Source organism: Chenopodium album, chromosome 18 (genome assembly GCF_948465745.1).
Source record: "Chenopodium album chromosome 18, dcCheAlbu1.1, whole genome shotgun sequence".
Lineage (NCBI taxonomy): Eukaryota > Viridiplantae > Streptophyta > Magnoliopsida > Caryophyllales > Amaranthaceae > Chenopodium > Chenopodium album.
In genome coordinates this window covers 35466406-35479502 of record NC_137851.1, presented here as the reverse complement: position 1 = coordinate 35479502, position 13097 = coordinate 35466406, and the positions used below count along the sequence as shown (strand labels likewise).

The 13097-nt window shown below is 32.6% G+C and overlaps 2 protein-coding genes across 2 annotated transcripts; both read right to left on the bottom strand.

Moving 5' to 3' along the window:
- Window positions 1-4037: 4037 nt before the first annotated feature.
- LOC145590809 (protein SOB FIVE-LIKE 5-like) lies at window positions 4038-5238 on the bottom strand. Its single transcript, XM_081647205.1, has 3 exons — window positions 4879-5238; window positions 4703-4762; window positions 4038-4596 (listed from the first exon to the last, which is right to left on the bottom strand). The coding sequence occupies exons 1-3, from the start codon at window positions 5236-5238 to the stop codon at window positions 4414-4416; spliced, it is 603 nt and encodes a 200-aa protein (XP_081503331.1). The 3' UTR covers window positions 4038-4413.
- Window positions 5239-8398: 3160 nt separating this feature from the next.
- Window positions 8399-12501, bottom strand: LOC145590808 (heptahelical transmembrane protein 4-like). Its single transcript, XM_081647204.1, has 4 exons — window positions 12340-12501; window positions 10652-10902; window positions 9487-9811; window positions 8399-9404 (listed from the first exon to the last, which is right to left on the bottom strand). Exons 2-4 carry the CDS (start codon window positions 10900-10902, stop codon window positions 8751-8753), a joined length of 1230 nt encoding a protein of 409 aa, XP_081503330.1. The 5' UTR covers window positions 12340-12501; the 3' UTR covers window positions 8399-8750.
- Window positions 12502-13097: the final 596 nt, after the last annotated feature.

Genomic DNA, 13097 nt, shown 5'->3' with positions numbered 1-13097 from the left:
AATCTTCAATAAAACTATAGTGCTTTATATTATTCAAAAACAGAGTACCAATTTAGCAATTAACCATATTCTAACAAGTCATTACAATTGCAATTTTGTTATCCAACAAAATTTATTTTAACAAGATTAAAATTTAGATTACATATTACTCAGCATGAATAACACATCAATACATACTTATTAATCATTAATATTTTTCACTAAATCAAACAAGAGAAACCGAAAGCAACGAAATAGACAATACTGAGAATTAAAGCAACGAAAGTATGAAACTAAACACAAGATTGCGTAATCGATTTTCGATTATTAATTAAAACTAACCTCAAAAGTTGTTTCAATGGAGGAGATAAAGCTCGGAAGCGCAACTTCAATGGAGAATTGAGAGTATGGCGAACGGCTGCTGACCTTCTCTAGTTTAGGTTTTTTCCCAATTTTCTTAAACACATATATAGTTATGGGTAGTGTTAGATTTAATTATTAATTAATTCAATTTACTTATTTATTTTCTTTAAATAAAAAAAAGGTAACAAATTAGTAAAATATCTTCTTTTTTATATCATTATTTTTCACTATTATTATAATAATGTAGTATTATTGATCCCAAAAAAAAACATGTATTATGTGTTATTATAAAGATCAATATGTATTTAGAAATTGTTAGACATTATTATTAATAAATAATAAAAAATTTGTATTGTGAATTTATAATTGTTATAATTTTAAAATATGTACTTTAATTATTGTGTACTTTAATTATTAAGTAATATTAATTATTGGTTTATTGATATTATTAATTGATATTAACCCAGAGCAGAGCAGAGCAGAGCAGATTTCAGCATAGCAGAGCAGAGCAGATTTCAGCAGAGCAGAGCAAAGCAGAGCAGATTTCAGCAGAGCAGAGCAGAGCAGAGCAGATTTCAGCAGAGCAGAGCAAGGCAGAGCAGAGCAGAGCAGCTCTAAAGTATGTCTACCGTAATAATGGAATATAGAGGGGTTAAATTTCTTATTTTATAGGTTTCGGTTGACAATTATCTTTTAGGAGATCAAAACCTAGTACAACTAGGAGTCTAACTTTGGGGCTCGAGAATTCCCATAAACCAAACCTAGTACTTGAAAAAAAAAAGTACTAGTGACTTCCAAGTCAAATAAAAGGGTCGAGACCTTATCACGCCAAACACTTCAAATCATGTATGTGACACAGTCTCGAGAGGGCAATTTGTAGACACGGAAACTTTATAAGTGTCATACATTAAATTAAATAAATTAACTTGGGTTAAATCATGTTAATGATCCATTTTAATTATTTTTGGCCCACCCAAATAAATAATCTGAATTAATCAAATACAATTCGGGTTATAAAATAAATCAAATGGACCACTGTAGGGAATATTTCAAGCCATTAACCCCGAGCTTGAACCCCACTGTGATCATACACTTAAGCATGGTGGCGTCCAAAGGGAAAGAAGCTAGAGCAAAAGAGTCGCCAACAAGTTTTAGGAACTTGTAAACCGTTCACAAGGTGAAGATTACACCCCTTAACGATCCATGAGATCGTCAACTCCAAAAGGTCTTGAACCAAATAGGGTTCGGGGATGAAGGTACAAATCCAACCTAAAAGAGATTGAACCTGCCCTAATAATAGGCCTCTACTTCATTCTTCTCATATTCATGTGCGCTTTCTGACTAGCATGCAAACAATAGGTTAACCCTAAACCTGTTTATCTATGTTGGTTGAATATTAATGCACAAGCAAAAATATTATTGGCGATCACTTGAATTATAATCATATTAACCCTAAACAAGATTATTAATTATCTTATTAAGCGTGATTACAAGTACAAATTCCCTTTAAACATGCATAAAAGGCATGATCAAGCAATAACAATAATATATATCAAGCAACATAATAATCATCATAATTATCATTATAATCATGTTAATAATAAAGCTTAATAATAGCAAGATCCTAGGCATACTAACAAGATTAATAACAAAATCTAGCATGTCACTAAGCAATAAAAATCAAAGCTTTAGACCTAACATGATACTAACATAATATTAGAAAAGAGGAAGCACCCTAAACATGATACTAGAAAGCAATAATAACACCCTAACATGATACTAGGAATTAAACAAATTTAACCATGCTTTCTACAAGAATAGAGCAATAAGATTACATACTTTGATGCCTCGTGCCTCTTTCTAATAACAAAATACACGCGTTAGTAACTTCAAGGAAAATATAAAAAATCAAACAATCAAATCAAATAATTGAAATACAGATTAGGGACCAAACCCTCAGAAATTATAACCTTTCACGTCTAGGGCGAAGGCAACTTCGAACTTGGCTAGGTGTTTCTAAATCTCGTGAATGCGGAATTTTGTGAGAGGGAAGGTTTAGAAAAAGAATAGAGAGAGAGAAAGCTTCTAATAACTTTAGGAATAATAATTAACATTGGGCCCTCCCCTAGATCATTGGGCCGCATTTAAAGATCAAACCGGGCCCAGTTTAGTATTTTGGTCATAACTTCCTCATTATTCATCGGAATTGGGCTTATAATATATCGTTGGAAAGCTCTTTTCAAGCCCCATCCAACTACACTATTATTGGACCCTTGTCGTGGACCAAACTAAACTGGATTGACTATTTTCATAAAATAGAGTTGTTTTCGAAAACAGAAAGAAAGAATTTTTAATAAAAACCAACCGCAACACTTGACCTTTCACACTTTCACCTCGTTCGATAATCATTCGACGCAAAAGGTATTCATCACTGGGTTTGGTTTTGGAGAGACACATTTGGGTGTCTACAACCACATTAAAAGACTTCTAAGTCAGTGAATGGGCCAAGCCCAAACCTACTAAGTCCACTCAACGGGTTCTTATCTCCTATAAATACGTCATTCATCCATCAACTAAAGGGATCCAGAAATCATTATTCCAAGAGCTCATAAAACTCAAACGGAATTCTCTCCAAAGTAAGTCAACAAGCACATCAAAATTGTGGCGACTTGTTCAGATACATTCAAACACATTTGAACGGGATTAAGCTTCATAAGCCCTTGTTCAGGTGTATTCAAACAAAACCCCTTGAATACAGGTTGACATCATCAAACATCACCCTGCATTCAAACTCAAGTCGACGTGATCAAACGTCATCCTACAGGTGTCACACACATGTCATTGTCAAGCTGCGGAACAGAATCAGAGGACTTAGTTTATTTTATTATAAACTTTTATACAGAGATTGTACCCAAAATTCATACATTAATATAAATTCATTTGTTACTTTATATCTCGTCTTTATTCATTTAGACTCGAAATTTGTGTAAACAGACATCTTGATATATCTTGTAATATCCTAACACGCTTAGGAGGATCCTGTATCTAGAAACAGATTTAGATTGTAATTTATAAGTAGATTTAACTTACCTAAATTTAGTATAGTTGGCAAGTCTTGAGATGTGGTATCAAATACTGAATATCAAATACGAAGTATTATGTCGTTGTCTTTTTTGTACCTTTACATACAAGTGTAAACAATTTAGCGTTTATATCCATACAATGAATAAGACAAATGGATATAGTATTATTCCATATTATTACTCTAGTAGTATTAATTATGCCCACCTTTTGTTTATTTTATATATATATAAAAAAAAAAAAAACTTATTAATAATCCGAGTGTTTAGAGTATACAATTAATCTGTCCCTAATTTGTTATAAGAATCACTAATACTTCGTATTTGGATTGTATTAACATATTGAACAAATTCTTGAATTGTAAATGACAAACTACACTTTTGTGCTGGAAAGAAAGGCATGGGACACCATTTATTAGAATTTGGGAGTAAGTAATTATTTGAATATTAATTTGTTCTCAGGTTGTTTCCCATTGTATTGACAAAAACAGAAGAAAAGAAGACAAGAAGAAAATCAAAGAGAAAAACAATTAATCATAATATATAAAATTAATGATAGAAAAGTGAAGAAGACAGAATCAATATCTACTAAGATCTTTCATAACACCTCTTTCTTTCAACATCTACTACATTTTCTTAATATCTCCCTCTTTGAGAGAGTAGATTAAATTAATTAATTTCTTTTTTGAGGGAATTAATTAATTAATTAATTAACTTTGTTGCTCATCATTGCCTTTTTCATTCTCTCATTCCCACCTTCTTCTTAACTGACCTGTCAAAAGAGATGCACAAATGATTAGTCTTCAGGCTTTTCTTCTTCCTTCTAAAAATTATTTTTTGTTTATTTATTCTCTTCAATGAAAAATTATATTATTTTCGACCAGAAATAATAGACACAAAGGAATGTACAAAATAATAAACAAAATATTCATATATTTTCAAACATATCCTCACTTTAAAGAACAGTACATGTTGAAAGATGATTGATAAATCAGCACGATAAAAGCTTAATTAGTAACATTATCTCAATTACGGTAGTTGAGACAATTTGACTATTAATTTCGGACAAAGGGAATAGTATATAATTACCAGTTTGGGTAAAATTATCTGTATCATCTTGTATATGAGAAGATTGCCAAAAAGAACCATAGTGATTATTGTATGAAGAATTTCCCTGAAAAAAAATAAAATAAAAAAAACATCAATATTGAATATATACATAGAATAAGAGTACAAGGCATATTCTATGAATCTATGATAGTGGCTAAAAATGTTTCTACCTGATAGTAGGTTGCTGATAAATTTTCTGAGAGGTCCATAGTAGAGGAATTATCATATATCTGCCAAAAATAAATAATTATAACAAGTAAAACATTAATTTAACTATAATAATGATTGACAATTCTTAACTAATAAACTTATACTATTAGTAGTATAGTAAGGGATAATTGAGTACCTTAGAATGCGTAATGGCAGGAGAGCTAGCAGTGTCATCAAGATGATAATGTTGTTTACTTGTAGCTTTCTTATGCTCTTTGCTTGACTTCTTTGATCTTTTATCACTTTTTTTTGACGATTTTCGAGTGTACGATTGGTGTTCATCTTCTTGGTGAAGAAAATGTGGAGGACCAGAGGATGCATCAGACACCATAGATAAGTCCTCTACACCATCATCTTCGTTGTTTCGAGTCGAATTTAATCTATAGCTTTGATGGTAATCACCAATATTATTTGTTCTTGGTATGTATGACTCTTCTAAGTAGACGGTCCACCCTGATTCACACCCATTACTCCATTCTGAAGCAGCAATATCCATCTTCGGTTTATGTTTTTGGCGTATAGGATATAAGGACAAATGATGTAAACGAGATTTAATCTCAGGTCTTGAGTATCACTTCTGGAGACTTCAAATGATATGAATTGGATAGTTTATGAATATATTTTAGAAGTTTGTGTGTTTGATATGAATTGGAGAGAGTTGGTGTTCTCTCTATATAAGGTGAGAAAAAGGGTGGAAATGAAAAAGAGTAGAATATAATAAATGACATTGATGTATAATATAATGTTTATAGGCTAAATTTGTCCTTTACTAAAAATGTTGCTACACCTCAATTTATGATCATATGATTAATGAATCAAAAATGCCAGTTGGCAGTGCTCTTTTTAATTTGAAAGTGAGGTAGGAAAGAGAAAGAAAGAGGAGGGGTGGGTGAAGCCTGTTATTGTCAAGTAGTAGGATAGGTGATTAATGGACAAATTTGTGATTATTAAAGATTTTTTTTTTTTTTGGTGTTCCTGATTATTGAAGATGTTATGTTATGAATTGAATAATTGGGTTGAGTATATTTGTTTTTTTGCTAACAGAAACTCCTTTTACTTGATTTGACTTATGACCTTTGACGCCTGATGCACAAGAGATTTTGTAACAGCCGAATTTGGATATGTTATTATTGTTGTTTTGTGAGATGCTACTTGATCGACTTAGCATTAAAATGACACAAATTAAGGAGATCATTATTAATTGTGTACCTTTAATTAAAAAAAAAAAAAAGAAATTATGAATTGGCCGGCTCACCACAACTCTTTAATGGATGGGGGTTGATAGCGGTTCAATATAAGTGCTTTATTAGGAACATGTCATATTGATAAGCTGATGAGCGAGTTGGTAGAAGTTGTTATGTACACTCGGGTACACGGTGTATCCAAGGAAACTATTTGCTTACTTAGATAATTAGTAGATGATTTTTGCTTATTTAATTATCAAATTAAATGAGCAATCAAATGAGAAAAAAAAAAAAAAAAAAACCTTGCGTGCATCTTGTACCCGGCTGTTTATAAAAATTTTCAGCGAGCTGGAAGCCGGAAGATATTGCAAATTTGTAATTACAAAAGTTTTTACAATGATTTGAATTAACTATTCAAAATTGAGAAAGTGATCAATATAGAATGATGAGATCAGAGAATATCAAAGATTTTCCTAAATACAAACTCAGTTGCACAAAAAGTATGCAATGCTCATATAGATAATACGCAAGCAAATACCCTATCATGCTCGTCGCACAAAGGAATATACTCCCTCATTTCTAAAGAGAAGAGATCGTTCTTCCTTGTATACACTTTTACTCCGTGTTCTTCATCGGATTCTAATAGAATGTCCTACTAAAAATTCTTAAGAGATGGACTGTCACTAAAATTTTTGTACACCTTAATTTAGCTAAATCATTAGTTAATTATAAATCCATATAGAAATATGGTAGCTTAACGACACCCAAATCAACATTTTCTCTGACAAAATGGCAATCCACCTTCAAACTTTGTTTTTCATGATGTGATGGATTAGCTACAATGTTGCATTTATTCGGTTAAGGTTTGGGGTTATTTTGGTTCTTTAGATTTTTATTGAGTTCAAAATTGTCAAAAATATAACAAAAATGACTCGTTTTATATGTTACAAAAATGACTCGCTTTATATGTTACAAAATGTCTCAATTTGCATGGTCTTTATTTTTTATTTGTTTGGTTAAGAGAGTTAGTATTAGGTATTCCTCGAGTACCTAGTATTGTATTCTAGGCTAAATCTAATAAATAGGCTAAAAACCCAACTTAAAAAAAAAAAAAAAAAAAAAAAAAAAAAACTAGAATTTATTTCATGAAATAACAAGTTAACAAAACGAAATAACATAAAAACATAAAATAGAAGCATATTATTCCAGTTACTAAACATGATATTTTTTGTTATTGAACATGTTATTTTAGAACTACACAATGTTATTTCAGATTTTATAGCTCTAGAAGCATACTATTTTTATAACTAAAAATACTTCATATTATTTTAGAACTAATTGATAAATGTTTCTGATTACATTATTTTAGAACTAATAAATGTTATTTTATAAAGAGAAGCATATTATTTTTATTACTTTGCATATTATTCCAATTCTTATAAAACATTATGTTACTTTATAAATAGAAGGCTAGAAGCATGTTATTTATATAACTTGCAAATTAATTGTTAAAACACATGTTATTTTTTTTAATTGACGTTATGTTATTTAGATTAAACTACGGAATGTATGTTACTTTTCAAAAAGAATCATCAAATTTGCAATTGCGCAAAATGGAGTCGCCCCGCCCTAGCAGGCTGTTTGGTTCCCTTGTCATCACCGGGGAGCTCTTGGCGATGGTTCTGCTTGCCGAAGCCTTATTCAACAAGGACCGTACAACTTGTTTTGATTTGGAATGAAGCCAAGCCGATACAAATCGAACATCATCGGCATCGATGCACAAAAAAATTTGCAAAATCATTTTCAATTTAGAGATTTAATTGACAAAAAGACGAAAAAGAGTGATTGATTAGATTGAGATAAAAATCAAAACAAAAAATTTGCAATTGAAAAAAAGAGGATTAAGTTCATTGAGATTGAAAGAAAATAGTGGGAAACAAAGCATATCAAGAAGAAAAGGGAGCAAATCGGGAAGAAGGACGGGACACTAGAGGAAGCGCTGAAATCGTTGTTGTTTTGAACCCGGAGTACCATGCTCACGGTACTCTGGGAGTAAGGAAGAAATTGCGGTTTTTGGGTGTTCTTATGAATAAGGTTTTAAATTGAGTTTAAAATTGGCAGTGCAACAATAGAATTGCCTTGTTTACAATTATGATATACGCCTATACGGGCTATCAGTGACAAGAAAATATCAACCTTTGTATTTAAGATTCTAATGCACTAGATCTATTCACGAATAAGTATAACGTTCACACATAAAGAACCTACGAATTAGATTTAAAAGATCCATGTACGTACATGATTAAAAAATCTAGAGAAATTCAAATTTCCGAATTTTGTTATCAAATAAAAGTTTTGATGTTTTTAAAGGATTAAAGTTGAACCAAGCCAAGCAAATTTTTTTTAGTGCCCCATATAAGAATTTGTGAATTACTAAACATTCAAATACTACGCAAGTACATTTTGCACTGTAAACCGCAAATTGCCATTCTTGCTTTAAGCTGCAAGTGTTTCAGTATAGTATACAAAGTATAATATAACTATATATAGTTGCCCTCACAAGTTTACAACTAGTAAAAGGTACAATGTCATGCTGCAAGACTAAACTCACAAAGCCATTTACCCTAGTAAATATCATTAGCCGAGCTCGCAATTTTGGTGGCATGTCGGCCTCTATTTTAGCCTTAGAAACTAAGGAGCATTATGACCTGAGAACTGAGAAGTCAAGGTGATGGCTACTGGATCATCACCTAGATCTCTTATATAATTACTTACAAATTGATAGCAGGTTTATGAGAGAATAATTCCTATGAATATAAATCTTTCAACAACCATGCAAATCCCGCCACTTGAGGTACATGAGTCCAGTATGATAGTGTGTGTAAGCTCCAGCAACCACCAGAACATGAAAGAGCTGATGACTATGCCCTGCAATATCAAACTTCCCTGGCCTCCATCGCTCGGGTATCCTTTTGGCATATATTAATGCGCCAAAGCCATAGAATGCTCCCATCAAAATCTCTAAACCTGTGGTCTGCAATACTTCAGGCTGATGCCAGTACAATATCAGCTTATGTAGAATTGGAGCAACACCAGAGACGCCCATACCAAAAAACAAGGAAGCACGAATGCTCCGGTATTCTGGATTCTGGAAGACAGGGGAGAGAGAGAAAACAATGGTTGCAATGCCCAATATTGTAATGAATGATAGGTAGAGGTTGCAGAAAAATGGTTTGCACATAAAAGAGTAATAAACCGGAGGGTAGAATGACGTTGTAATGAGGGCTGCGATGCCAGCATAGTCAAACCTCAGCATAATATAAGAAAGCCGTTTGGAGTGGCAGCAGAGCAGATGGCAAGCGCTGCTTGCGAGCAAACAGAACATGGCCCCACCCAAGAAGGTATAGAAAGGCCATCTTGTGATTGGATGGGATGGCAAAGGAGCAATTGTGTTGATCAAAGTATCTTTCACACTCCACTGTAGTAAAACAATTGGCCATTAAAAGCGCTCAAGGGATTTAACAACTAATTATGAGGTATAGCAAAGAGCGAAATATTACCAAGGAATAATCATTAGTCTCATTTAAATGAGAAAAACGCTCAGGCAAGCAGTTTGACAAATGTTCCATAATATGCCACCCAGAAACTGATGATAGTGAATTGATGAACGGAAGGGATGCCATCAATTCACCACTTAGCTTACCAAAATCAGGCATCTTAGATAAAGATGTGAGGCAATTCGCAAGCGTTGTGTGAACATCATGCAAACCAGCTTTATTGAGCATCTGAGCAAAGTGTTGCAGAGGGTAGTAATCCGAAACATCTGAGACTGTAGTTGCTGTGTATATGGTCAGGGATAGGAAAAGAAAGAAGCCAATCAAATGCCTGTAATGCAAGTTATTAGTTGGTAAGATAGATGCATGGCAAACAGCCTCACCCCCTAAACCCCCAAACAAATAAATAACAAATAAGGCAAATAAAACTCCCAAATCTGTAAGAGATGAATCTATAAGATATGAATATAAGTAAAAGAAAAGGCAACAGAACACGCATTCAGAATTCAGTGTTTGCAGCAATTGTTATTTGAATCACCAAACCCTTTCAGTTAAGCATGACAATTAAGAAGGTATGAATATTGAATAACACATCATGCTAGAGAAAAAACAACTTAAGAAACCCATTTTGTTCCCCTTAATTATGAAGTAACAGGCAAGGGACCAAACCTATGGGTAAAAGGCAAGGAACCAAACCTATGGGTTTGAAATGAGTGATTCCAATCAATGAAAATGATATTGGAAATCTTACGATTTTTAGAAGATAGTAAATAGAAACACAGAAATGAAACAAAGGCAAGAGACTAAGGGCCTGTTCTGATTTACTGAAAACAACTAAACTGAACTAAACTGATTGGGGCGGGGCTGAACTGAACTGAATAGAGCTGAAATTATCTGTTTATGAGAGAAGGAAATTAGAAACTGAATTGATTGGAGGTGAGCTGAGCTAAGCATAACAGGCCCTAAGAAAATATATCATATTCCAAGGAGTATAGTATTTGTGAGATTTTCCCCTATGTTTTGATGGTATCCATGTCCTTACTCTAATAATATTGCACTAATCTTATCCCTTCAAAAATACAACAATGCCCCATTCCCTCAAATAAAATACTAAGAGTGCAAGACAATACGCATTATATATTGATAGTGAATAAATGTGTAAAACTCTTACGTCCAAACATTAAGAGTTTCGTTATGGATGGCAAAGATGCTTAATAGCAATTCTTTCAATGGCCATTCACATCGATAATGACCCAAGATGTACTCATTGTCTCTAAGATATGCAGGCAAGTTATGATAATCTATAAGCTCATATTTGACTTTCTTCCATAGCTTTTTCCCTTTCCTGTTTCCTGTTGTGAAGATTTTTACCTCATTCTCACAATCAACTTGATTGTTGAGTATGTGTGAAGAAGACACCATCTGTCAAAGAAAATGCAAAAAGGGGTCAAATGATTGGTGGAGCGGCATACATTATATACCACTTTGAAACCAACTGGAATACGGAAAGATGAGATATATGAACATCACACTGAAGCAAGCTTCTAGTATAAATACATAGTGCCACATTTTCTCAAGAAATTGAGGTTTAAACCGCATTTGGAAACAGCTGAGACTTTTAACATTTTCTATTGAAAAGAACAGTTTAGTTACACTTCCAATGCTTAGGTTTTCTCATTCAACCAAAGTGCAGCTTGACACTCAAAAACCATATAATTTTAAAGATTCCATAATTTAATAACACACCACATGAAAATATTTGGACTACATTAAGGCATTAACGAAATAAACATGATTATATGAAGCTCCTCCTCAGCTCCCCTCTTTAAAGATAATTATTTCCTCTATTCCTTAATGTTGCATCACTTACTTTTTAAATTCGTCCCTTTGAGTATGTTCCCTACCTCAAATCGTAGTAGGGATCACAACTTTCCTCTCAAATCCCTTACATTTGGTCCAATCACTCTTCTCTCTCATCAATTCCCCTCAACCAAAAATTAAAAAAACTTCACCTCAATGGGGCAATAAAAAGGGGCAAAGAGAGTATGATAGTAAAATAGGAAAAGAAGGTTCCAAAAAAGGTGTACCCTCCAATCTGCGAATTCATAATAACAACTAAACTACTACCTTACAAGATCAAGCACAACAATCCACATCGTCAACCTCAATACCAAATACGCGAATGTATAAACCCCCTCGACTTCATTTGCAATACCCAAATACTCATTTTGGGACCTTACATAATATCCTCTAACTTAGTAAGGCATTCCCAATATCCTGGATCAAATATTCAAACATATCCATCAACAATCAAATCTCATTGCCTAAACATGTAGTCACTTAAATTTTCACTAATTTTATCATCTAATACCAATAAAATCCATGTCACATATAACCAACTATGATCAAGCTTTTTTTATAAAAATATAAATAATTTGTAAAGCTAATTAATAATTCAATTCAACTAAAACACAGACTTGCATTCTCTCCCTATTTCTCCCTTCATTGCACCCCACAAAATTGGCCAAAAATAAATAAATAAATAAAAAGCATCCGAAAGCTAGAGTTTTGAATCTAATTGTTTAATTGGTTAAAGTCATGGGGTGATACGCGACTAACGCAAGAAATGAAATCAAATCCCGTCTAGGTCACTGCTTTTGTCACTCTACACCCCATGAAAACATGTACCATATCATTAATGATGAAATACTAAAACATAATTTCAAAATTTCTGTTGTAAAAAAAAAAAAAAATTCAAAATTTAATTAAAAGCACATAAATAAAATGGCAAGAAATTGAATAATCTATTATAATTACACTTTATGCTTCAACTAGAAAATTGAGGGGATTTATATTTACCTGGAATTGACGAGCAATTGGAGAGGATTTTAGGATTGAAGAAATAGTTTTTTTTTCCTGTTTTATATTTTTGATGGCAAACAAATAAATTGCCTTAAAAGGAACGATGTCGACAAAATGGCCAAGTACATGTGTCAAAGCTACGAACCGGGAATATTGGTGATGATGAATAAAAGGACGACATAGTTTTAGGGTTCCAAAAAGTGACAAACAAATCACAGATATTTTGAGGAGACTGATTCATCTATAACAACATGCACAACAGAGCAACACTACACCGCCTGGGTTTAATATTTATGTCACTTTTAAAATAAAAGAGAAATTCTATATAATAGCCTTAGATTTACAAATTCAGTTTGGTGGAAAAAAAAAAAACCTAGTGATACTAAAGTTTTGCAAAACTAAGTTATTTCATTACACTAGAATATACTTGTGCAAAATACAAGGGATATTGGGATAAAGTATTATACTACCTCCGATTTTTTTCACTTGCAACTTTTGGGTATTATTTGAGCGATATAAAATATTCCAAACTTGCAAGTAAAAAAAAATGGAGGTAGTATTAGAAAGATATATAATATAATAAAGCATATATTTAAAATACGGAAAATTTATTTTGATGTTATAACTTAGACACTGTTCTTTTCAGCTGTTGTGGTGTGTTGTGGACTTGTGGTATGGTCTGCTCTCCTGAACCCTGCTTAGCTTTATTCTACTAAGTATTAATAATCTAGTGACACTTGTTCTACTCGCTGACA